This window comes from Sciurus vulgaris, assembly GCF_902686455.1.
Source record: "Sciurus vulgaris genome assembly, chromosome: 4".
Lineage (NCBI taxonomy): Eukaryota > Metazoa > Chordata > Mammalia > Rodentia > Sciuridae > Sciurus > Sciurus vulgaris.
The window spans coordinates 36370335-36397920 of NC_136464.1; the positions used below are offsets into that span (position 1 = coordinate 36370335).

The 27586-nt window shown below is 41.4% G+C and overlaps 1 protein-coding gene across 1 annotated transcript in view; it reads right to left on the bottom strand.

The window, feature by feature from the left end:
- LGI1 (leucine rich glioma inactivated 1) overlaps positions 1 to 19825 on the bottom strand; it is a 33090-nt gene extending 13265 nt beyond the window's left edge. The window contains exons 1-4 of the mRNA XM_079138534.1: positions 19057 to 19825; positions 18573 to 18644; positions 2189 to 2260; positions 2018 to 2089 (exon numbers count right to left, since the gene is read on the bottom strand). Coding sequence (XP_078994660.1) covers positions 2018 to 2089; positions 2189 to 2260; positions 18573 to 18644; positions 19057 to 19745 — 905 coding nt within the window. The 5' untranslated portion in view covers positions 19746 to 19825. The remainder of the gene's footprint in view (positions 1 to 2017; positions 2090 to 2188; positions 2261 to 18572; positions 18645 to 19056) is intronic.
- Positions 19826 to 27586: the final 7761 nt, after the last annotated feature.

Below are 27586 nucleotides of genomic sequence, written 5' to 3' on the forward strand. Positions count from 1 at the left end.
GGCACCATAGCCTCTGGTCAAGCAAAATGTGCATTCAATATGGTGTTATACAGATTTTTTTCTCCTTCTTTCCCCCTCTTCTTTCCTTCCCAGTGAGGGAGAGAGAATGTTTTCTCTGTTCTATGCAGGAAGGCCAAATGAAGGTCCAAGCCTTTAGGCTGAAGGGGAGATGCACCTGGGCAAACTTATCTCGCAGGTTACTAGAAAGGTCACTGGGTCTTATTTCCCTCCTACAGTGCCCTTACTCCCATGCTGACCTTGGGCATAGGCTGTGTTGAATGGTATTTATGTGAATCTAGTGGATCTTAATTTGAGGACATGAATTTCAATTGCTCCTTTCACATATTTGTTTTTTATTTATTTTTGTCCAAAAATGAAGTTTGGTGGAGTTGAACTCTGATACAATTGCATACTGTTCATTCAGTTACACGGCCATTTCTGCACCGCATCATTGACCTGAACAGCAGCATTACAAAGTCTGTTTTTATTGTTATCACTGTATATGGACATGATTTTATAAAATATATCTGGCTGGGCACAGTGACACATGCTTGTAATTCCAGTTCTTCAGAAGACTGAGGCTGGAGGATCACGAGTTTGAGAATTGCCCTGGCAACTGAATAAGACCCTGTCTCAAGACAAAAAATAATAAAGGTCAGGGATGTAGCTCAGTGGTAAAGTGCCCCTGAGTTCAATCCCAGGTACCAATAACTAAATAAACAAAAAAACAAAATCTGGCCATCAATACCCCTTTGCCACAAACCAAGCTGCAGGAGAGAATGCATGCACCTGGTAGAGGTAGCAAGAAGACTACAGGGACAGACTAGAGAGTAGATGCAAAGAGCAGGCATTTTTGTCTGCTTTGTTCCTGCTACCCCCAGGGCCCAGACCAGAGCTGGAGATGAGGTGCTATGAGGGAAGAGGTTAAAGATGACAGGATCACATTGACTCTTGGATCTCTTGTATCTTTACCTAACATGGATAAGATACATATGAGAATGACTTGAGAATCAGTCACCGAAGGGATGAATAGCCAGTGCAGTTCAACTGTCGAGTTGATGTTCTTGTAACTGTACAACTAAACAGTCCACTAGTTATATATATACCCTTCAAGATTCAGTTTCTTCTTCTCTAAATGAAGATTATTGTGCTTATTTGGCAGGATTATGGACAGGGTTCAATGAAAACTGGTGTCAAGCATATTAAATGACATAATAAATGTTAATGCCTTTTCCTCCTATGCTTTACTAGTTTCCTTAAAAATATGCCTGTGTATATGTGTGTGTGTGTATGTGTGTGTGTGTGCGTAGAAGAAACAAGTTATATAGTTTGTCATTCAGTGTTTCTCAACTTCCCCACTCTGTCACTTTAGGTCAATCATTCTTGGGGGTGGGGGACTGTTCTGTGCACTGTAGATTGTTTAGGACCAACCCTGCCCTCTATCCATCAAATGTCAGTTACATCCCCTACTTGTGACAAGCAAGCACGTCTCTAGATGTTGCTAAATATTCTCTGGGAGAGAAAAAAAATGCCCACTGTTAAGAACGACTGCTGGGGACTAATCACCCATTGAATAATTAAATATTTCATGTGTAAACAAGTTGTTCAGGTACTATATAGACATTGCCTATAGCTATATTAGGTTATACGAATACAAAGTCAGGGTTTATGCAGAAAAAGAAAAACAGCCAATATCAAATTAAAATACATGGTCAACCCATAATTATCCATGAAGTGAGTAATGATGTAGATAATAAGAAAGTTATTTTAGTCATGTAATTTCTCTGCTTTAGACTGCTTTTCTAATTATGGTCGATTTAGGCTAAAAATATTAATAGTAATCAATTTCCTGAACACTTGCTGACAGATGACAGAGAGCCGGCAAGTGTGCATGGAGGGAAATCATTTGGATTCTTAAATTTTCAAGGACACTCATGAAGTGGGTGCTTTAACCACAGGGAATTAACTGCATTGTCCATTAACAAGTTTAAAAAGTAACAGCAACATTCATACTTACAGGTGAATTAAAGACTTTAGTCCCCGGAAGGTATGTCTTGAAATAGACTTGATGTTGTTGTTTTCTATGAATCTGCAATAGGTTACAAAATTTTTGGTCAGATAGCTATAGGAGCTTGAAAGTACTTGTCCTGAATCATCGCACAAAAGAACATTTTTTTTCTTTACTTACAAATACTCTAGATGTGGAAGACCAATAAAAGCATCATCACTGATCACATCAAAGGAGTTCGATGTGAATAGCCTGCCCAGAAAAAGCACACAATGAAAAGATTTACTGACAGATTGTCAATCTTTGCTGCTTTTATCTCTCAGAGAAATGAGTGGTGTTTGTATACAGAGAAACATCTAGATGTCTGTCTTCTACGGTTTTATTTATGCAGAGAACCTTCACAGCTTTTCTTACTCTTAATTGTCTCCTCATCAAATGCTCAGGGAAGGGGTGCTTTGTGTCCCTGTCCCACTCCTCACAACGATGACTGTGCCCTGGTAACATACTGGGATACAAGCAGAGCAGGTATGATAACAGATGCAGCCAAGTCAACATTTTGCACATTTCCATGACAAAGATACTAACATTCTTTTCCACTTGCTCTAGCAACCTCTGAAACTTTCTGATGGATCAAAACAATGGTGATTTGACATTTTAATCATAGGAAATCTAGAAAAATCAATGTTTATGCTGGGCAATACTGTGATATCTCATGGCAGCCAGACCATTGACACTGAATTGATGAATATCACCTAGCCTTGTTTGAAAACAGGACAGACTGAAGATGGGAAAAGTGAGACCTAGGAAGAGTTAGACCATTTTATTAACAAATAGTTTATTACCAAATAGTTGCAAATTTACTTGCAATTTATCCACGGGGATCTGGTTTTGAAATTACTGATGATAAAGGACTTCAGTTCACTGTCCCCACCCCACTGAAATTTTTGAAAAACTTGTTTTCAGTTTTCTGAACAAAGGGCTTTTAAGAGGTATGTTTAGGCAAATAATAGAATTGTGCATTGTATAATATAACAATAATGTAATATACAATAATCACTTTGTTAGTAAACCTTGTGATTTTTACTTTTGGATATTAAGGGATTAAAAATAACTGCCACTAACTCATTAAGTGACTTCACCTCTTAACCTGTTAACCAAAGGGGTTGTGAATGTTCATGAATAATTTATTTGACATCTAGGACTGCTTCAAAGTAATCAAAGGAAAAGGACTGCAGGAAGTTAGAAATGAACTAGGCACACATTTATCATTTTTGAAGCTGAAAGGTGGTCCACAGAATTTTACTACTCTCTCTCTCTCTCTATATATATATATATTTTTTTTTTTTTTTGAAATTTTCCATAAAGATGGGAAAAAAAATGAAATGCTTCCTTGCATTTCTTCCTAAACTGTCAATACTGGGTTAGGGTTGGATTCTCTTCTAATCCCTTCTCCTGATAGCACAACTTTTATACTCAAGTAATTTAGTAGGCTCTGAAAAGTCAATATGAAGGAATTGGATGTATATTACAGCCTATAGTCATCAAAACACATTCAGAGGTTTATTACCCATCACTACTTTGGTCACAGTCTCTAGTCACTTTATAGTTCTGGAAAGCATGATGCTCAACCTTCCTCCAAGGTGAGCTCACATTCCAAGGCTCACATCACAGGCTCCAGGCCTTTGCTGCATCCTGTAGAAGCTGTACCAGGGATGTGGACAACGGAACAAGGCAGAAGTGGGTCTAGGGAAGTTCCTCCCACACTCAGAGTTTTGCAACTGCCTTGTGGTTGACCAGGAATTTCATCACCCCCGCCCCCAAGTTCCAGAAGAAACAACTTTCATCGCTCCTTTCCCCTTATGTTAAGTTGGGTAAAAGACAGTGGGAGAGGACGTTATAGGCATAACTTGCCCATACATGTTAAGGAAATAAAAGAGAGGATTTCTACTAGAATTTCTGTCTGCTTGTTCAATGCTTATCCCTGGCACCTGTGATAGTGCCTGTCCATAGCAGATATTGAACAAATATTTGTTGAACAAAGAGGAATTCACTTTACATTAAATTCCGATCATTACTAGATTACTAGATTGACTGTTCTTTAGAGCAGGGACTTACTTCTATTTGTTTTTGTGTCCCCAGTTCCGAGCACAGTTTCTGGTTGAAAAAAATGTTTGTTGATCTAGATTTCTAACTAAAACCTCTGGCTTAAACTACAACTATATGCAAAAATAAAATTAAAAAATGGGTGAACTTTTGAAGGAAAGAAGCCAGAAGACAATAAAGTTCATTGTTCTTGATTGCACTTATATACAGAACAAAAACTAGTAAAATTAAACTATGCTGGTAGAAGTCAAGACAGTGTTTATACTTGGAGGCCAGTGGTAACTGGAAGAGCATCATTGGTGTCTTTGGGGTAATGATAATGTTTGCTTTCTTGACTTGGGTACTGGTTACAAATCAATGAGAAGTACACTTGAGATATATCTATATATATAAATGCTTTTCTTTATGTAGATTATATTTTAATTTTAAAAGTTCTTATAAAAGCTAAAAACAATCCCTCTAAGATATCATAGTTCTTTAATTCTAAATTCAATGGTAGTTTCTATGGATAAGAATGTGTAAAATTACACAGGCATTCCAAATATAATTGAGCAAGCTATCCATTTTGTTATCCTACATATACTTGAAAAGACTCATAATATCATGTTCTATAAAAAGATAAAATGCCAATCCTTAACTTTTTATAGATTCCAGGAAATATGTTTGATTATGATTTGTGATTGAACCAGATATACTCAAGTATCGTAATTCCTATTGATTCCCACCTAGTCCCTATCCTAGTCCCACCCCATGTTCACACACAGCAGACCTGGGGCAGACACAGGTGGCTCTGTTCTCTATGATATGACCTCCATTCCTTCCAAAGGATTATTAGGGCAAGAGAGACTCAGCTCTTGCACCTGAGTAGACAATCCCTAGGTCAGGCAGTATCCAATGGCCCAGAGGTGAGTTGGGCTAATATGGTACCTTTCTTTTTTTAATTAATTTTTTTTTTTTTTTTTTTTTAACAGGCTGCATGGTATCTTTCTTGGAGATGAGGCAAACTAAAAATGGAGCCAGCCTGCAGAGAAGCTGAAGGAGAAAGGATGCCTTGGGCTGAGTTAGATTCACAGTGGGAAAGAAGTGCGTTCAAGGAACACTTCAAAGAGATGGGCTGAGGAGGAGATCTCACAAAGGGAAGGGTGCTAGTGACAGGGAGATGCCTAGAACTGTTTTAGATCTTAAACCAGAGTTTCTCATTCTCTGTTGCACTTGAAATCACCTGGGGAGCTTTAAAAATACTGACACAAGGATTCTGGTTAAATTCTGCACCTGGAGTGTGGCCCAGGCTATTTAAAAGTTCCCCAGGTGACATATGCAGCCAGGGTGCATATGGTAAGCTTTTGAGGTCACTTAAATACCTCCCCCGCTTTGCCTGTGGTGGCAGAGGGGGCCCAGGCTCCTTGCAGCAGTCTGACTGCAGCCGTTGCTTTGGGACATGGAGGTGCTGCGGGTTTTCTTGTTCCCATAACCACACAGATCAAGAGTCTGCGATCATGCAGGTCTGATGGATAACTGTACTCACAACCGCAGCGTCACAGAGGGGCTTGTAGGGACCAATGCATAGTCTGAATGACCTTGTAACCCTAAGCAGAGATCAGAGATCTGGACCCAATAGACTTGTCAAGAGACCTCCCATGTTTATGCAGAGATCAAGTAGAGTTTGTCCTCTGCTTTGGTTTCATGGGAACATGTGAAGCCTCTGCTACTTCTTCTTTTCTTAGGAAGGGAAGAAGCCTGGCATTTTCCCCCAGAATTTTGGTGTAGGTAGACACAGGGATGTGCTTTGACCTATCTGAATTTTCCTGGCAAGGGCTATGCACTTTTGAATTCAGTAAAGAAACAGGGCTGAGGGAAAAGTGGGGAGGATTTTTGTCTTCTTCAAACATGTATGTTTCCTTTTCGGGAGGGAATTTAGAAAGACTATCTATATCAACTATTGACTCCAGGCAGACACTAGGTCATCTCTAAATGATGGTTAGTGCTGTCCTATAGTCTCCTCCCTGGGCTTTGGAACAACTCTGAAAGTGGCAGAGTCAGTGTTGGCTGTTTGACAGGAGAAAGCTGAAGCCAGAGGGCTACTAAGGGCTTTGCTCAAGGTCATGTATCCCCAGGCCCCTAGTCCAGTACCCTTTTCACATACTGGGTGGCCGGCCTTTCAGCATAGGGCCCAGGTCACATAATGACGTCATGTCCCCATGTGGTTAACAGTCACAACACTGCTCAGCTCATATGAATTCAAGACACATAATTAAATAACTATTCCTTTTTGAAAGAAATTAATCAATATGAGTGGTCCCAAAGTCACATCAAAGTCCCAAGTCACATCATCTCAATCTATATTTTGTAAGTAAAAACATTAAAAAACCTTGATTGCAGTTTGGTGTATTATTTATGAATAATATAAGCTCATTGTAGAAATTCTGGAAAATACAGAAAAATTTAAACAGTAAAATAAAGAGCATCATTATCATACTACCCACAGGCATTGATGCATGTACATAATATATATACAGTACACACATGTGTATATTTGTAAAGTTGATTTGTGTGTGTGTGTGTGTGTGTGTGTGTGTGTGTGTGTGTGTGGTACTGGGGATAGAACTCAGGGCCTCATGCATGTTAAGCAAGTGATCTTCCACCGAGCTACGTCTTCTGTCCAAGTTGAGATAATTTTCATATTATTTTGGGTCCTTTATATTTGCTTATTTATATCATGAATAATGTCTCAATAATGGAGTTTTTTTAATAGATAAACCTTTAGTAGTTTTGGATTATGAATGTACCATGATTTAACTTTTTTATTGCTGATTCCAATGTTCACTATCATAACACTACCATAACCATCCTCAAATAAAAATATTTTTCCTATCTCTATTTCCTTAGGATAAACTCAAGATAGATTTCTAAAAGTAACACAATTAGAGATTTTTTTAAGTCTTCAGTTCTTTATTGCTAACTTTATCAAATTACATGCTCAATTCTTGAGTATGGAAATGCCTATCTGACCACATCCTCACCAACATTTAATATTATCATTTTTTTTCTATTTCTTTCTTTCTTTCTTTCCTTTTTTTTTTTTTTCCCCAGTTCTGGAGATGGAAGGAACCCAGGAACTCACACATGCTAGGCAAGTACTTACTATTACTTCACAGTCTAGAATAATAGTTTTAAAGTTTCCTGTTGATGATAGGAATTTTGAAAAAAGCTTTCCTAACTTTATCATTGACATTATGTTGTGAATAGCAGATACAACTTGTAAAATGTCTGTTAACCCCAAACTCCAGTTATTCCTTCCAGCTCCCTATGTCCCATGTCCTGTTGGGGTGACTTGCCTCTCTTCATCAATAATGACACCTTAGCAGCAAGCCCATAAGGGCGTCAGGGGGTTCCTGGTTACATGAAAGTCAGGACCAGCAGGATCTATTTTAAAAGGGAAGAGAAAAGCTGGCTGCAAGGTTTGGGTGGAGCTTGGAGTTCAGAGGGAGCCTGGGATCAGCAGCAAAGAGGTGAATGAGGAGTAGGGGGTCTAAGGAGGATCTGGTTACAGGGCTCAAGGCCAAGGCTGCCCCAAGTGCAGGTGAGACCAAAGACAAGCTCCATAAGAGTGCAGGGAGTGGGCAGGCACATGGGTCAGGCCAAGCCTGATGGACCCCTGAGTTTTCTTGCCTTGGCTTCTCACTTCTTGTGGCCTTGAGCTTGCCACTTCTCTTTATGTTGTAAAATGAGCCAGGGAGACTAGATGATTTCTGAGTTCCCTTTCGTTCTAGACATATATGAGTCTAGGCTTCGATCCTTGCTGGCTTCATTCACGGGAGGGCGGCATGGGGTTTCCCGATGGGGGCAAGGAGCCTGTTCTGCAGATGGCTGAGTGGTGAGACTGCGATCCCTGCTGAGAAAAATCTCCCATAGTCTCAAACCAGGCTGCTCATGTGGCCCTGTGCCAGGCTGTCTGGCTCCAGTGAGACTTCTTCAGACCCTCTCCATTCACCTGCAACATCTTGACTAGCATCAGAATTGCCATTGGCCCACGAAGAGCCTGTATCCCATCTTGCACCTAGAGCAGGTTCTCCTGGCTATGGAGGGAAGAAGATTTAGGGGATTCTCTCCTAACCCCTCAACCCTCCCTCCATGAAGACTACTCTGGATGAAGAAGAAAAGAGTGGACAGTCAACACCTTGTTGTCACTTGCAGACTGCGTGGATTGGATGTGGAACAGAGAATTGGACAGCGAAGCTTGTAACTGCTACTTCTTTTATGTTAACATTTAGTAGGTGAATCTATTCCATTGGGGATTAAAATGGGAATTATAATTACAAAAAGACTTCCTGGATGAGTCTACAAATTCTGGTCAATAATGTACATGAGTATGTCTCTAGTGCTTCTGTGAAGGGAGACAAGCAAAGAGCATAGATGTAAAATATCAGCGCTTGGCAGAGCCGTTAGAGCTAGCAAAAGATCTTAGTTGTGTCACCTTGAAACTGAGGCCCAGTGATGTCATCACTTGATCAAGAAGACTTTGATGGACATTATCCAGGGTATTTGGCTTCCACTGGCAGTGTGTATAAACATGAATATGCACAAGCGAGAGTGTGCACACACCCAAGTCCATGGGTCTGGGTATATGTATGTGTATATGTAAATGAAAGAGCACAAAATGTACAGTTTACCACTGTGGGAAGATATGGGGCACACTCAGAGGAGCCTGTTGGCTTGTTTAGCACTGGCCTTGCTTAAATGATTCAGACCCTCTGGTTGTTACTAATATTCTCCTTTATCCAAAAGAATAGGCTTGGCTGAAAGATAATTAATAATAGGCTGATGATTCACTTTAGTTAAATGCACATATTCTGAGTGCATGTGGCATGTGAGTAATTTACATTTGAATATTTTAAAATATGCTTTTAAGACGGGAAAGCACTAAAATGGGAAGCATCATACGAGTACATTATTTGACAGTTATTTTTGACTCGCATCCTTGACAAAAAATTTTCAGTATAATTTGGCTGATCCTTAAGCAGACTGCCACCTCTTCAATCTGGATTGATTGGAATTAACCTTAATTTGGCTGCACATAAATCTAAGAGGTAGATACTTGAGAGAGATGTAGTTTAAATTATCTTTTTCACAGAAGAGTAAACAGAAGGTCAGCAGAGGTTAGGTGACTTGACCAAGGTCATTTCTTTTGTCAGTGTTGGGCCAGGATTAGCAGTTAGGTTTCAGATTTGCAGAATTATCTGTGGTATGGACCCATCCCTTTGTTTCATAGAACATTATCTATTCTTAAGACAATTCAAAACTCTTTCTAGGAGTTGGCATAACACACCAACACTCAAATTCCCCATGACTTTACAAAATCACCCTCTAGCTCTTGTCCTGAGACATCAAAGAGAAAGGACTTACATCTTATCTAAAGCCTATTCTGTGCCAGGTCTCATCTTTAGCAGTTTGACATCTCATTTTAATCCTCAAAAGAATACTATAATGTAGGTTTTTTAATCTTTACTTAAGCCATAAAGAAAATCAAGGTGAGACATGTAAAGTAATTTGAAGCTTGTAAGTGGCAGAGCTGGATCCTAGGCTTAGACATGGTTTTCTCACCAGGACTAGTTAGCAGCCATAAGAGAGCCATGTTCCTCATTGCAGGCCCCTCAGCTCAGCCAAGTATCTGCTGCAAATCCAGATCATCCTTGCTCAGTATTTCCCAGAATGAATTCCCTGGAATACAAGATCTTCAAGGGGGACAGAGGTTCATATGCAGAAAAAATGGTGGATACATTTAGGAAGAGTGTGTTAAATAAGTTAATCAGGGTTCTTAAGTATGCAAGTCTTTTGTGTCCTTGAGACTCTTCACGAGGGAATTAAATATGCATGTTCCCCATCTTATTGATAATGGGACCCTTTACTCATTGAGCTGTACACAAACAAATATTCCATAGATCATACCTGGGAAACACTGGGTTAGCTACTTACAAAGTAGCTGCAAAGAAGCTTCCTTCAGATAAAGATGGTGAGAGTCTACATTTAAGCTTGGAGGTTTTTTTTTTTTTTTCCTGTGGAATGAGTGATACATGATCATCTACTTCCTCCAAAAGATAGAGTGTCTGGTAAAAGGTTCCTGTGGAAGAGCTGTGTGCCAAGGAACTTAAACAAGTGGATAGCCTGGTGGTGAGGCCCAACTCCCAGATATCACTCAATGAATCCACTGTAACAAAACGCTTCAAGTTGCTCCTTATTTGGAGACAGGTGGTTTAATATCTGCATTAGGATGGGATTCTTTCTACCAGCCTAAGCTTGGCTATCCAGCCTTTCTAGGTCAAGGTGAGGTATTAAATAATTAAGCTAATAAATAAAATGAATATCACATGTATATATTTCCAGAGTATCTTCCATAGAACCAATATCCTATGGAGGGTAAGAAAAGTTACCCTCCATAAAAAAGTTAAAAAGTTATTTTTAGATAATTCCAGAGATTTTTTTCTATGCCTAAGCACATTGTGAATAGCCACGCAGGGACTGAAAGTGCAGTCTCCCTAATTAATTTGAGCGCAGAACTCTGTGCTTTCAGGACAGCTGTTCTCCTGGACAAGTTTAGAGAACATTGGTCTAAGGTGTAACTTTAAAGTAAACAAGCTCTTTTTCTTTTGCTCTTTTCTCTTCTGTCTGTCTGTCTCTCTCTTTTTAAGCAAGGAGACCAGAGCTTACACATACAAATGAGAGCTGAAACCTAGGGAAACTAGATGTTCCAGCCAGCAACTCTGCCACTCTTTCAAAGGGCTTTTGAAACTTCTTTTCAGTCATTGTGTCCAGGAATCAGGACACATTCCCCTGAATACCCTTGTTAATGGCAAAGGTTGACCCTTTGAGAGGGGATTTGATTTGGGGAACAAAACTATGCAAAGTCAAGCCCTCTGATTTGCATTCAGGAGGAAGTAAACAGAAGTGGTTAAAATTGAGGACCATAGTTTCAACTCTATCTCTGCTACTTACTAAAGAGGTGACATAGAGGAGGTAACCTGACCCTTCTAGACTCAGGGCTTCATTTGTAAAATGGAGATAGTACACACTCAAAAGTTTATCATGATGAAATTTTTAAAAAATGAAATGCATAAAATGCTTAGCACTGGACAATACAAAAGTGACCTATTCCTGTAACCAAACCTTGCCTGATCTGACTTCAAGGCTTATAAATTAGCCACAGAGATGATACTCAAATAAGGGCCCAAAAATCTTAGTCATGGAAGCACAGCTGGGAAGACTCTATGGCTCTTCACAAGGAATTCTCTGTATCAAGGGTTGCTTGCATATATACATTTTAGGTTGTAGTTTTAGAGATTTATTTCTTTTTAATTGTATTTATTCTGGCAAACACCTGCCATCTTGCTATGTAAATGGGCCAAACAATCCCTTTCCAATCCCAGTCCCAAGAGACAGATACTGAAACATTGTTTTATCATCAGCGACCATAGAAAGGGTCTGTAGGGTTCCTTTGGACTATAGAAAATTGGGGACTTCATTATTATTTTAACAATAACTTATTTTCCTTTATTGATTACTGAGAATTGAGTCCATAGGCCCTCTACCACTGAGCCACAACTTCAGTCCTTTTTATTTTATTTCGAGACAAGGTCTTGCTAAGTTGCTGAGGCTAGTCTCAAACTTGCAATCCTTCTGCCTCAGCCTCCTGAGTTGCTGGGATTACAGGTGTGTGCCACCAGGCTCAGTTAACAATAATTTTTTTTTTTTTTTTGGTACCAGGAATTGAACCCAGGAGTACTTAACTACTGAGCTACATCCCCATCTCTTTTTTGTAGAGATAGGGTCTTGCTGAGTTGTTGGGTCCTCACTAAGCTGCTGAGGCTGGCTTTGAACTTGTGATCCTCCTGCCTCAGCCTCCCCAGCTGTTGGAATTACAGGCATGCACCACCGTGCCTGGCCAGCTAACAATAACTTTTAAACAGTCAATTCTATGTTATGAGGCTCTTTCAGTTACCAATCTAATTTAATAGTTTGTTAGAATTGATATAATATTTTTGTCCAGTTCTTTAACAAGGCTATTTTCCATATAATATCAAAGTATCCCTCTTTGTAGAATAAAATATAATACAAAAGAATTTTAAGATAGCAAGAGATCTTTAGATATAATTGAATGTGAAGTTCCCCAAATGCCAACTGATGTTCTGTTTGGTCTTTATCCTGTTTGAAAATCTGTTTCCAAATTTCTTCCTTCCCCTGAAAAGTAGGAAGATAATGGGCCCATACCTATATTCTTATCCTCAATAATCAGTTGAACCTAGGTGTCATTTTTAGTTATGACATATCTTCTTTGGTTTCCCCATCACTCCTTATTGTCTCATACCCAACTGCTTCCTTCTTCATCTAGCATTTGAGCTTGAGAACCATAATTTATTCTATCTACGGTCTTTTAAGGATATAAAACCTGAGGTCCAAGGATATTTTGTGACCTACCCAAGGTTGTACAGTCCATTAGTGTCCAAACTGGATTTTTAAACCCAGGCCTCTTTCCATCCTACAGAGGACCACTCATCTGACATTATGAATTATTTTCAACAAAATCTGACATGTTTTACAAAATGCAGTGACACTTATTTTATTCATGAGGAGGAAAGGAAGGGGTTACATTAAAAAAAAAAAAAAAGGTAAATAGCTGACATTTCCTCTGGGAAATATTAGAAGGAAAGATTTTTTTTTTTTTAACTGGTTCTTATGAGACCAGTGTGTAGAATCACAAAACTTTAAAGCTGGGATTACAGGCAAACCCAGATTATACAGTCAGACACTAATCTTATGTTATGGAGCTCAAATTAAAGTGATTTTCAGCTACTATAATGAACACTAATGTTTACTGAGCTATAGGAACTATAGCATTCATGTATTGCTTCATCTGATCCTTGCCATAATTCTGTGTAATAGGTACTATGGTTATTCGCCACTTTGTACATGTGGATATTAAAACCTGACTAAACTTGCCCCAAGACGTACAACTAGTAAGCAGCAGAGTGGAGACTGGATCCCGTCTTTATCTGACCACAAAGCCTGCATGTTCCTTGCCACTTGCCACATTGCTAACTCCCCTAGGACAGCCATGCTGATGTCAGAAAGCCCCTGCAATTGCTCTGTAACCCATATTAGCCACAGCATCAACGACTGGCAAGCATCACCATCACTGCCGATCCACTGAATATCATTCTGAACACAGGTCATCAAATAAAGGCAAAATATAATTTACCTTTTTTAGGAATCAACACCAGCTTGGAGCTGCCATAGCAGTGTAGGGTGCGACAGTGTGTCACTGGCTTTTGTGTTCCTCACACAGCCCAACACTGTACTGGCTGCACAGGAGAACCCCAAAATGTGTTTGCTACAGTGGGAGGCTTTGCCTTCATGTTATACACAGTAAATAAACACTTAACTAAGCAGATGCAAATAAGTCAACAAGGAAATTATCTTTGTGTTAATACATTTTTTTCATCTTGAGGTTTAACTAGTATTTCCTTTTGGATGTCCCATTGGACAAGATAAAGGGAACATTCACTTTTTTCAGGAGAGAGGCTACAGTCAGCCTCCAGGGCCAAACGTAGAACAGAGAAGGCTAAATGTGAAGTTGGGGTAGATAAAGAGATTCGAGCAGTGGGTCTTAAGGAAAGACTGGATGCTTTGCCTTTGAAGTTCTGGAAATCTCTGCTGAAGAAGTTTGGGGTCAGAAAATATCTGCTTACAGTTCACTTTGAGACCTCTACCCTGCCAGTCTATGTGAAATTAGGTAGGAATACATAGGATGCCGTGTCTGGGCCTATAATGTCTAGTTATATCACTAGGACCAAGACCTATTGAGGATACTGCATGATAGACATGGGACAGTTACAGGCACAGATAGCTCCAATAAGTGGCAGAGAGTACAGAGACATCAGTGAAGTCTTCAGAATCTGAAAAAACAGGTCACAGAATGAGATACTTCAGTCTGATAAAGATGAATGGAGCCTGCCTGCATGGCAGGTGGAGTTCAGTGTAGATGTTGGGAGTGATTAACTCTGGACAGATATGATGGAGCCAAATGCTATTAACATTAACTCCTGTATTCAGACTCTCCCTGTTCCCAGGGAACCATTAAAAACTTCCAAGCACAAGAGCCATGAATGAATTAGAAGATAATGTTAATGGAGATGGCTGGGGTGAGAACCAAAAGCACAAGGATGAGGGGGACTGAATGCCTCTAGGCGCCAGGGCAAAGAGGAGTAGGCAGATTCTCATGCTGTGTGGGAGGGAACTTGTTCAGTTAGAAGAGGACAATGAGGGAGAAGGGCCAGGGGACTATTAGGTTTCTTGCCTCACTAACAGTAAGGATGAAACATGCTGTCAGAGAAAACATTCCTTGTGCAGAGCTAGTTCACACAGTTACATAAATTAGTTTATTAAAAAGTTAAAAATCAGCCAGGAGTGCTAACATACACCTGTATCCCAGCGACTCAGGATGCTGAGGCAGGAGGCTAGCAAGTTTGAGGCCCGTCTAGGCAATTTAGCAAGGCCCTGTCTCAACATATAAAATAAAATTAAAATTAAAAAGGGACTAGGGATGTGGCTCAGTGATAGAGCATCCTTGGGTTCAATCCCTAATACTTAATAAAAAAAAAAAAGTTAATCAGATCTATGGATTATTGGGCAACACATAGACAAAATAGCCTACAGGACTGAAATTTTCTTTTTCAATCCACCATTGTGAAGGCCTCAGCTGGGCACAAACGCAAACATGCTCATCTATATATAAACCAACTAATAATTCCTCTAATACCCTCATAGGTGTTAAGCCTGGCTTGAGTGGTCATTGAAGATCACCAAATTTTTCTTACACTTGCAATACAAAAGGAATAGAAAAAGATAGCAGTTGCTATGAAGGAAAGAGAGATCAAGGATATTTTTCTCTAATCAAGAAATATCTTGAAGGATAAAATAATTAAAGCCTAAGTGAAGATGGACTCATTATTTCTCTTGTTCATGATGTTGGCTTTTTTATTTTAGTTTTTAATTTCTTATGTGTTCATTGTGAATTAGCTTTTTTAAACAATGCTATTTTCCCCTTAGAAAGATTAATTCTGTGTTTCAAACAAGATCAAATCTCATTAGAATAAACAGAATTTCTTTCTGACCATATCCATATTGAATTTCTACAGATTTTAAAAAAAAAATGTGATAGTAAAACTAATCCTGGAATTTGCTTCCTGCAAATAGAACCCTCTTAGGGGTTGCAGGGGCTTACTTCATTAAAATCTGTTATAAACAAATGAAAACGTGGCCACATTTTAGCCTCGTAAATTTGAATCTTACTTCTGTCATGAGCCTGCTTCATTGGGGATTTCAGCCTGTGGTTGAGAAGGAACAGGGCTGTAATGTGTGAAAACACATTTCTCTAAATTGCATTCACTAAAAGTACCACTCTTTCTCTAAGAGCAAACTCGAATGCATAATCATTTCATTGGTTATGTTTCAAAACTGGCCATCTGAAAAACATGAATAAAATTGCATTTGCTTGGGAAAGGGTTTTTTTAAACCATAAATGAGATTTTAAAAAGCAGTTTTGTAAAATTAATCTGATGAGTTTTTATTGGATCATTTTATTCTTTCTCTGTTTTCTTCAGTGTGGGGTTTTTTTCCTTGTTCTCTAACACAGGAGAACAAGGCCTACCAGGATTTTTCCCCAAATACTGCGAGGAACTTGAGGTCTGTTTTCCTTAATATCCAAGGTCAACATTTCAAAAAGTACTTCTCATTATGCCTTCTACAGAAGGTCTGGAAAAGCATTTAGAGCCATAACAAAATGATCAGATTATTAAGGTGGGTGATAGAAATGGGGTATTTCTTTTTCTTTTCCAAAAGAGTAAGAAATCAACAGCCTTTGAACATTCATGAAGCAGAACTGATTCTGAAGTTTATCTCTTTACAAGGTATGATGGGTCCAGGCGGCGATCCATGGTCACAAAAGCCTTTAGAATTCATTGCTGAGCCCAAGCAATGGCTGATGGGATCTAGGACTCATCTGGTGGCCCCTAGTCTCCATGTTCCAATGGCAGGTTGACAGCCCATGAGGGGTCTTCAGGACTCTGACAGTCCTGTCCCACTATGAACTATGCATTCACACTATGCAGACCATGTTATGAGCATGGTACAGCTCACATTTATTGCCTACTCAGTGAAAATGAGCTTTCCTACCTTAAGGGCAGGATGAAGCAGAGAACACTGGGTGGGAAGGATGGAGAACACAGTCCTTAGACCCCACCAGCCAACGCTAGAAACAAACTTTGACCCCAGAGAGTTCTGCCCAAGATCAGCATGACACACGTCTACCACGCTGAGGTTAGCCAATGCGAGTTAACTGAGGACGTACAGGGCAAGATTACTCGCCCTTTTGTTATTTCTGAAACCTGAACTGCTTTTAGAAATAAGGGCTGGAATGTTCCATAGGAACTCAGAGCATGGGACAGAGGGGCATGGCACACACTCAGTATGGGCTATTTAAAACCAGTGACTTGGCTTCCCTCTGTGATTCTAAATGTGTGTAATCACATTACCCTGCAGCAGCCGGTAACTATTTCTATAACACTGTCCAGCATCTGTGGTTGTGGTGACTGGACTCCCCCGACAAAAACAAAGTAGAGATGTGGTAGCTGATGAGGCTGGTCCATCCAGGCTTTCTGTGTCACCACTAATGTCCACCTAGTATGTCAGAGTGTGAGAAGCTGTGTGACTGAGACTTCTCAGTAAGGTGCGGGAGATGCCTTAGTACATCAAAAAGATGCTTTTTAAATGAGCCATGTGTTTACTCAACCGCTGAGCAACATAAGCACAATTTATCACTTTCTCAGACCCAGTGAATTCTTCTCTTATGGAAGGACCTCAGCATTAGAGATTTTCTGTCCTAAAGAGTCTATCTTTTTGGATTTGTTTGATATGTGAACATTTCCCCTAAGCACACTGTTCGGCCATCAATCAAACAGATAAACCCTTAAGGAATAATTTACTCAATTGTTAATCACTCAAAGACATTAGCCAGGGAAAGGACATTAGCCAATCTTGTTACATAATGTAAGAACACCTGATCAAGTTTGTAAATTCAATGAAATGGTCAAACCAGTTTGGGGATTTCATTGAGACAAAACAATAGATTGAGTGACCTTTAGCTCTTTAGTTTTATGTAAAATTTAAAAACTCTACCATTTATAAAACATGTAAACATTTGCCATGCCCTATGCTAAGAGTTCTATCTACTTGAATCTTACTTATCTCTGGTAACAACCCTTCAAAGTATGTGTTATTATCTCCATTTTACAGATAAAGAAACTGAGGCTCAGTGAGAGTTCATGATTTGCAAAAGACTACATGTCTTTTGAGTGGTGGGGTGAGATTTAAACACAGGGCTCTTCAATTCAGTGCTGTGCTGTTTTCCTGTATATACCTAATCTCCAACAGCCAAAGTACCCAAGTAAAGCAAGAAAACAAACAGCACCACCACCGCCCCCCCACATTCACAAAAGCAAAAACCTTGGGTCCCAAATCATGCAGTTAAAATACCACAAACTCAGTGGATCGACAATTGACTAATTCTCCCTTGTAACCACCTAGTTACCAACTCAAGTCTGTTGCCTGATACCTGCGCACCAGGAGACCTCTTGACCCCCCTCGTGATACTGCTCTAAGAACTAGAACTCCAATTGCCAAACGTTACACATCAGAACAAATTATACATGTTACATTATGCCTGTGAAGAGATCTGATTTCTTAGTCAAATATTATTTTTTTGAATATTTTCAGGCATAGGCTGAATATGTGGCTCCCTTGTGACCAACTCAAAACATATAGCAAAGAATAATCTTTTGCACTATCCTACATTAATATTTTCTTTCCCTACTTTTAGGGAGACTAGTTATAAATTAGATGAGATTAGAAAGCAGTCTCTCAAGAATGGATGTTTTAAGGAATTACCTAGAAAGAATCAAGTTTTTTTTTTTTTTCCCCACATGGTAAATCATACAGAGTAGCAGCCTGCCCCAGATCCCCGGGAGACAACATCTTGAGCGCATATGGTATGCTGGGCTCTGTATTGACAAATGCAACAACTCCAGGGCAAAATAACCAAAGTTCCCAAGTTAAAAATGAAAGTAAAATAGTGGACTGGAATTGGGATCCTTGTTGTAACATTCCAGCAACTTCATAAATAGACATTAAAGTAGACAGCATTACAGGTTAGCAAATTTACCATTGCAAGAATCAACCTGCACTATTGGTGTGAAGTTGCAAACAAACCTATCTACCTGTCACTTTACTGACATTCTCTTCCTTTTCAGAAATATCATCACATTCAACAAAATTAATATAGAGTTCATTTTACTAGAAGGCTTATCCAAATATATGCCATATTAAAAATAGTCATGATATAAATATTTCTCACAAGAGCTGCAGCGATGGTGTGAATAAAAAACTCCCTTCTGAGATTTCAGTAAAACCAGATCTCACAAAGGATCTGAAAGAAAACAAAACACAAAAACACAGACACACACAAAGAGACACACACACACACACACACACAGAACAAACCTCATGTTAATCCAGTTTAGCATAACAGGCACTATTTTGACACTATTTTATGAAGTATGATACTGTTCCTTCCCAGCTAAAGTAAGAGAGCTGAATCTGCTACAGGTTTCTCATATTAATGTTCAGGGATTTGGGGGGAGGAGATCTAAGCATGTCCAGTAGCAGCTAATAAAAATCAAAAATTTGAAATGCAGCAAAATGTTAGCACTGTCAAATGGCCAAGCATGCAGGAGGAACCTCTCTCTCCATGCCCTTCTACCAATACATACAAAGCCCCAAATATACTGGCTGGAATTTTAAGATCGTAAATTAGATATCAAAATGCTTACGGGCCTTACAATGAGATAACATCAGGAGGAACGGTGCGCGGAATGGATCTGGCATTCTCACATAAAGCGTTATCTTTGGTACAAGTGCACACAGCAGGGCATTTTGGCTTGGCTGGTTTCTTCCCCTCAGTCAGCAAAAGCGCAGATAAGAGACATAGGAAATAAGCAATTCTTTTCAGGGGGATGCAGGCATTTCCCATCCTTTTGCTTCTTTCTGATTCCATGCAGTCGAAAAAATATCCCCACACATGAACAGGGCTTCTGGAATTCAGCTGGTGATTGTCTTGCTCTAAGAACAGGTCACATAGGAGTCCACCCTTTTCCTCTGCCTCTGTATCTCTGCTTTTCCCAACAGGGACCTGCGGCTGATTCGTGAGCTGCTCCTGGCTCGAGCAGTGCACTGCTCGGGGGGAAGAGACCTGAGAGGTGCTGCGAGATGGGAGCGATCCAACTGCTGGAGGAAGAGAGCCGACTTGCATCACCAGAAAACACTGAGCACAGACCAGCCTTCGAAGGCAAAGCGAAGTGATGTAACAGAAAATAAACAGCTTTCTGCTTTCACCGGGAGGCCCTTTAATTGTTACCAAAAATAGGACGGCATTATGTCTTATTAGTGGGTGGGTGGGCGAGTGGGTGGGAGCAGTCATCTTGCATAGGATGTCGGCAATCTCGGGAACCTCTGGGAATTGGCTTTTCATGTAGCAAACAACCTAGTAAGAAAAACTAGCTTCAGAGCCAGCCCTGGCTGGAAAAATGAAGTTAAATGAAACTCTCCGCAGCAGCATTGGGCTAAAACCTTGACATTTCTTGCTGAGTCCACCTGGTTGGTGGCACTGTTGAAAGACAAATTTGAACACATGGAGAATGTGACTTTCGGGAGATGAATGTGAGTAAATACTTTTCTGACACGGATCAACTGTCATGAATTATTGATTTTCATAATCCCTCCCTACCCCCCCCCCCAAGCGTAATCCATTCCCTCCTTCCACCATGAGGGTGGGAAAGAGAAGCATAGCCTGCCTCCGCGTATAATCCACCCTCCTCACTTCTCGCACCCTCCCTTCTTTGGCAGTAGCATCAGAGGCCTGGAAGGAGCTCCCTGCCAGCAGGAGGCAGCCAACTTTGGCTTCCTGGGGCTTTGAAAAAGGCCTGGCTCAACCCAGGAGGCTGTGATACGGTGGGGGAAACGCTGGACTCAGAACCAGAGCCCTGGCTCTGAGGTCCCAGTTCTCCTGGGGACTAGCTGATTTTACAGACAAGGGAACAGTTGAATCTATTCCTCTGTCTGTACATGAGGGTGGTAGGACAGACATCCCATAATTATTATGAAAATGATGGACTATATTACTGGTGTACATAATGGCAAGGAGGATGCACCCTTGGAAATGGAAATTCATTTAAAGGAGCAAAAATTAAAAGGTTCTGACCTAGGGTGGGATAGTCTAGTCAGAGAGGGTGGAAAACCCTCAGGATGGAGGAAGAGGAGGAAAACAGTCCCCAGGTCCTCTCACTTGCTGAAGGCAGACTTCAGGCCATGGCCCTTTCTCCTCCTGCTTGTTACACTGGAAGTTTTAAAAGGATTGTTTGAGCAAATGTGTGATTATGGCATAAGCTCATCCTTACCAGAGTGTGATGTGTGACCATTCCACCCTCCAGTCCCTCCTTTAACTCTGTGTGCTCTGAGGGCTGGGCAGTGAGGCATGTCTGTTCTCTGTCTGTTTGCCTCAGAGGTCTGAAAGCTCCATTAAGGTAGAGACCTTGCTGGGAACCCAGGGCCTGGAGAGCATTGTGCACACAGTGGGCGACAAGCAGACCTGAAAATGCCAACAGTAGCACCTCAGTCTATTCCTAGTAACCACGTGCCCATCCAAAGCCATTGAAACAGCACCTCCAGGTTATGATAAAGGGACCTGACTAGTCAGGGAAGTCAGGGGATCATTCCCTGAAGAAGCAATGATTGAACCAAGTTCCCAGGTAAGGAAGAATGAAAGGGGGTGATGAGAACACTTCAGGTGGAGGGCATGGCACCTGCGAAGGCTTCCCCATGATCTGGGAGCAACAGGAGGCCTTTGCAGAGCTCTAGGCAGGGTACTGAAGGCATCTGGCGTGTATTTCAAAAGGATCAGTAGGTTTTTATCACTAAGTCATCTGGGAGAGAGGGAGGGTTGTAAACATTTTTTTTTTTTTTTTTAATGGAGAAAAAGAAAAGAAAATCCTCATCCTCAGCCCAAAAGAAGTCATGATTTAAAAATGAACTCTACTACTGTTTCACCATCAAGGGCTCTGTGGAGGAATGAATATATGACAGTGATTTTAGAAACTGTTAGCTGTGGGCACACCTCACTTTAAACAGTAAAAGTGTCACCTAAAAATCAGCCTTGAATCAGACTTTTGGTAAATTGAACCCCGCTTCAAGTGCACATTGGAAACTTGTTCCACAAGATTATTACACAGTGAATATTTTATGGAGGGGGGTTTTATTCACATTGTCACCCCTTTGATTGTCAGAGTTTTAAATGATATTTTGTAACTAGAAAACAAAGACCCCAAGAATGCCTGGGGACCTCTGAGACCTTGGATCTAATCCCTGCATATTACATATGGGGAAACTGAGGGACTGAGAGATCACATAATGCTTAGTGGTAGAGCCACCATCCTGCATAAAACAATGGCAGATGCTTGGTAATACCGATTAGTGTAGTCAAATGAGATCATTCACTCTTTATGTTTCACTTTTTCTTTGTGGTACTGAGGATTGAACCCAGGGCCTTGTGTTTGAAAGGCAAGCACCCTACCAATTGAGCTATATCCCCAGCCCTATGTTTTACTTTTAAATGTATCTGAAGCCCTTGACTTGTGCTTGTGTAGACACAGTCAAGCAGTTTTCATTTTTGACTTGGGAAAGCCGGGAGGGCAATGAATGAGGGAAAGAAACCATACCCATACTCCTCACTTTGCAGCTGTATTTATCTGGCAGTTCAGTTTGTCCATTCAAGTGGAAAAAGGATCATTGGGGAGGAGGGGGACTCTAAGGACAAATTACAATGGGCATTCTGAAAAGACAGTAACTTGTTCTTTTTCTATGGCATTTAAAACCCAGAATTGAATGCTTTATTCAATTAAAACACCCACCAAGATCAGGCAAAATTTTAACCATGTAAGGCAGGATGCTGGTGGCCTTCCTGGGAACAGGCTGCAGAACTGAGTGTGAGGAAGGAGTTAGAGGGCAATTGCTTCACCGAAGGCCGGGGAGGTCTGGGGTTGGCTTCTGGAGAAGACTCTACTGCTGACAACACCTCCCATCTGTCCCTCTGGGAAGCCCCAGGGAGCGTTCTGAGGGCGTGGGAAGTAAGAGGGTGAAAGTCTAGAAGTTTCCATCAACTTGGAGGCCTTCAGTTCAGGTTGGCAACCTACCTGTAGGTTGCAGTGGCCGCCCTGGGGAAAGGGGCGTAGACAGGATGACAGCAGAGCTGGAAGAAGCCCAGGGAAGTTGGGAGGCCTGGCTGAGGCAGGCTCAAGGCCCAGTTCAAGCCGTAGAGGAGGAGCTGAGTAGCTTCCAGGACTGGCTCTGCACTTGCCAGGCGTGTGACCGTGGACCTATTCAATTTTCCTAAGCCACAATTTTCTCCTCTGTAAAGTGAGGATAGTGACAGTTCGGAAGACATACAGTGTTTGGAAGAATTAAGTAAGATAGTGTATCTGAAGGGCCCAGGATGGGGTCTGATACCTGGGAAAGGTTCACCAGCACCACCAGCACCACCAGCCCCCTCACCATTCTAACTTGAATTCTGAACATGTGACTCCTGGTACTTGGGAAGCAAAACTCTCAAATAGAAATGAGGTTAGCGGGAGTCTATATTCACTCTCGGGAGTAGGCACTTCTGGGCAGGATGACAGACTGGCAACATCAAGAGACTGGCCATATGAAGGAACCAAGATGCCTCCTGGGAAAGAAAGAACTCTCCACTTTAGGTGAGAGTAACAGCACCCGTGCTTGGCCCCACAACAAAGCCCAAAGCTGGAGATAGAAAATGTGGTTGTGAATATAGGGCGAAGATTCTTTTCAGCCCACTGATCTTGAACATGTCTAAGTTAGAGGGGAGTAAAAGGAACCAGCCTAGGATCCCTGTAACAAGAGGTGGGTTCTCTCTAGTTGTGGCACCTTTGCCTGTGGGGACTATGCAGAACGACCCACGGTGGTGACCCCAGGAGCTACTATAGACAGGTGAGACCAAGTGTCCTTATCTAACCTGAGGCTCAGACATCACCAGTCACTGGATGTTTCTCCATGAGCAGCTCAGCCTTGGTGGCCCAAGCAGCAGTGACAGCCCTGCAGACATCAGAGGAATTGGCAAATGATCCTAACAGAAAGTCAGAGCAAAAGAGAAGAAAAATAAGGGACATGGTGGGATGTTTGGGAGCACGTGTGCAATGTTCCCTGGCCATCCTCAGGAAGACTGGAAGGGGGTCCTGGGGGGGCTGTGTGTGCTGACAGTTCTGGAAGAGCCAATGAAAGCAAAGAAAGAGGAACAGCCTGTGCCGTGGGTATGATCCCAGTTTTCCCCTCAGGCTGGTGTGGCCTAGGAAACACACATTGTGCAAGTAAACAAATCATTATTAGGAGCCTTAAAAGATCAAGCCTGGCCCTGCCTCCTTTTGCAAACACTTGGACAAGCAAACTGGTGTCATTTTAAGCAGCTTTCTCAATAAAGCAGAGTTTTTGAAGCTGAAAGTGAGATGAAATAGTTGGTTGGGAAATCAATCTAGTGGGTATAAGCAGAATTTTTAAAATGAGATGGTTTTAAGTGCAAAATTGAAGTGTATTTTTCCCACCAGGATAACAATTGTCTTCTAAGCCTTTGTTTCCTCTCTTTGTGGATGTGCATATATGAGTATGGTAGTGATAAAAACTGTTACAATTGGTTTATAATCAAAAAGAAGGAAGGAAGGAAAGGAGGGAGGGAGAAAGGGAGGGAGGGAAAGAAAGAAAACTTCATTAGAAGATGCTAAGGATCTTCACCCACCACAGAAGTCTGTGAAATGGCAGGGAAATGATATAAATTCCAATAAATTTTATTTACTGACTGAAGGCAGCACTAGCCCTGTTGAAATACTATTTCTATTATTTACTAGCTGTGCGGCATAGGGCAAATTACTTAGCTCTTCTGTGCCTCGTTTTTCACCTTGGTAAAGTAGTAATTAATACCATTTTCACACATTGATATTAGGATTAATGATAATGCAGGTGGAGGGCATGTCACAAAGAAAGCACTCAAGTACTGTTAGTTCCACCAGAATTATGTGGGAAGAGGGACGAGGGAAGTGAGCAAAGGGCCAGACCCTGAAGGTTATTTGGAAGTAGGGTCACTTAGGAATCTGGTAGCCAGTGACATTGACTCTGCCAACCTAAATATAAAAGAACCTATTGCCATGGAGATTGAATGACACCAAGGAAGGGCTGACTAAGCAGGCTTTAGAAATGGAGGCACTTGTGAGGCCTGGGGACCTGGTGGCAGGAGTACAATGTTCTCAGGTGAGTCCAGTTCAGCCAGTTCTTACCTTCATGTTCCTTCCCAAAGGAGAACATCTCATGGCTGAGCTTGTGTCAGGCGCCCAAGCATTTGCCATGGGAAAGCAGGTACCTCGACTGGCATTCCCACCAAGAGGGCCCAGGATGGAAGAGGGATGGTTCCCAAAGGAAGTTTTGGTGCCACTGCCAGGAACAGAGAGAATGGACCCTGGGCAAACAAAACCAAGGGTGCTCACCATGGTGATGTGCCAGGACTGCTAGCCAATACCACTTGCCTTTTTCCCAGCCCGTCACCCAAACTCAACTCCAAGATTTTAAAGAGAAATGACCAGAAGACAATTTAGACAAACAGTTATAGATAATTTCTTAAAGGACAGTGAAAACTATGGTGATTCAGGAGAGGGATTTTTACCTGTTCTGATCTGAGAGAATATTCTTTGGCCCGGGGGGAAGGCAATGATAATGAAAGCTGACACTTATCCAATGCCCATTCAGTGCCAGCTGCCATTCTAAAGCACTTTATGTATATTAACTTACTTAGTCCTCATAACAATCCCATGGGATACATATATATATACTATTATTCCCCTGTAGTTACAGAAAAGAACACGGACACTCAGGAGTTTAGGAGGCTTGCTTAGGGTCCTGTTACTGCTTAGAAGTGGGGCTGGGATCTAACCCAGGTTTTGGTACTCTGACATCTGTAGGGTTAGCCACTGCTGGATAAGCCTCTCTGATAGGATGTATGGAATGGGAGACACAGGGCTTCTTGGGAGGCCAATAGCGCCTCCCTGGCCAAGCACTGCCATTGAACTACGATTCCCAGGCTGCAACTGAGCTATCATATTAACCCCTTCTTTACCAAAAGTTCCTTACTGTCTTGAGTAAATTCTTTTTCAGTGGCAAAATCTGATCTCCCAAAAGGATAATTATGCAAATGAGGCATGAATGAAGATGTAAGTGGCAGGAGAGAGAAGAGCGGGTGAGATTCTAGGTTAAAATATTCTCTGCATTTTTTTTTGTTCAAAGAGACATTGGAGATACTACAATAAAGACTTTTTTTTAACTTAGAAATGTGTACTATGAAAATACCAATAAGGGTGTTTTAAAGCACCCATTCTCAAGCATGGCTGCACTTTGGAATCACTTGAGGCGTTTAAAAAAACATGTGATGCCGAGATCCCATTCCCAGAGGGTCTGATTTAATCAGTCTGGGATGTGACTTTTCAAAGCTCCCAGTGAAATACTGAAGAGTTTCCCAGGAGGATGAAACAGGAGGCACAGCATGCAATGCAGAGGACTCATGTGGGGAAGCACCAGGTTTGGTTAGGAGGCAGACAGAGAGCAGGGGAAATGTGAGCAAGAGCCTTTATTGGAAAGCAGGGTGAGCAGACTGTGGATGGAGCATAGGGGCTGTCCCTGCTTGTCTGGTACCTGGCCCTGGGGTGCTTAGGCTGGGGAATAGTGCCCTTGGATTGTGGAAGAGGTGCGTGAGAGTATGGATCTGGACTGATTGTTTTGTATATGAAAGGTGTCTTCACTCAGGTAGGTCATTTACTAGCTCTAGGAATTGGCAAACCTAGGAGAGGCAGTCCCTGCAGGGTCAGCATGGCCCAACTGGGATCTAACCCAGGTTTTGGTACTCTGACATCTGCAGGGTTAGCCACTGCTGGACAAGTGTCTCTGATAGGACGTGTGGAATGGGAGACACAGGGCTTCTTTGGAGGCCAATATACTCTTCCACCCACCCTTCTTTAGAAAGCAACAGAGCAGCTCAAAGGTCACTGGGAACAGAGGGGAAGGCCAGAGACCTCCCAGCTAGGAGGAGTAGTCTACAAGGAAGGGAGCAGGAAGACAGTAAATGCGAGAGGACTTCAGCCCCAGGCCTTCTTCCATCACGGAGCGAAACCCAGGAAAATGGGAAGAAAGACAGTTCTACTGCACAAATGAAACTCTTTGAAAGGCTGCACCTACAACTTATTTATCTGTGTACCCTTGATTGAATGGTCATGTAACAAGAAGTAATAGCTAAAATGGTTCCATAGAAAAGTTAATTTAGAGGTGTGGGCTGGAAACTTTTACTCTTAGAAAAGAATAAACATTGTTTTGCTTAACTTTTATTACCAAAGTATGCCGAAATTTACATATTTTCAACTGTCTTCAAGCTGAGTAGAAAGTAATTTAGCCATGAATTAGAGGTTATTGCTTATGTCTCCCCTGGCCGTCCCCCCGCCCCCCCCCCCAAAAAAAAAAAAAACAAAAAAAAAAAACCTCTTCTGGCTTATGTGGGTTTCTTTCCCTGGTTTAAATCCCAGGGAAGGAAAAACAATGTAATTGTTGATATGACAACAACAAGGACAACCACCACCACAAGGATGGCCACAACTAAACTTTGACATGTGCTTATAATGTGCCTGGCAATCTTTCAGTTGGGTTATTATTGGCCCCCCCATTCTAAATGAGGCAAATGAGGCATAAAGAGGCTAGGTAGCTTGCCCAAGAGAAGAGATCAAGTTGGCTTAAAACTGAAGCATTCGGACATTGAGTCCATATTCTTTGTCTCTCCATAGCATCATCTTCTTTCTTTGGCCTGGTTTCCTGGTGCAAAGGCCATCTTACCTTATTCACACAGAAGCAGGCAATAGGCGTGTGAGTGCTACGAGATGATGGGTGTTGGGCTTTTGTGTCACTCTGGCTGCATAATCAGGGTTGACCCTTGGAGAAAGTTTGGCTTATGGGAAGGTTTTCTCTGAGACGTGAAGGATAATGGATTAAGGTCTTGTTCTACCATAGGTGAGCTGTGTGACTTTGGGCACAACACCTAACACCTATGCTCTGGCTTTCCGAGGAATTTCTTGGGCAGAGTGTTCTCTGAAGATGCTGTCCATGCATTTACCCCTGCCAGCAATCCTATTGGAGATTGATTATTGAAAAGGCAAGGAAAATGTTCTTGCACACCCAAAAGTAAGTAGCAAATAGCTGTTTAGATGTGCTAAAGAGTTCTGAAAA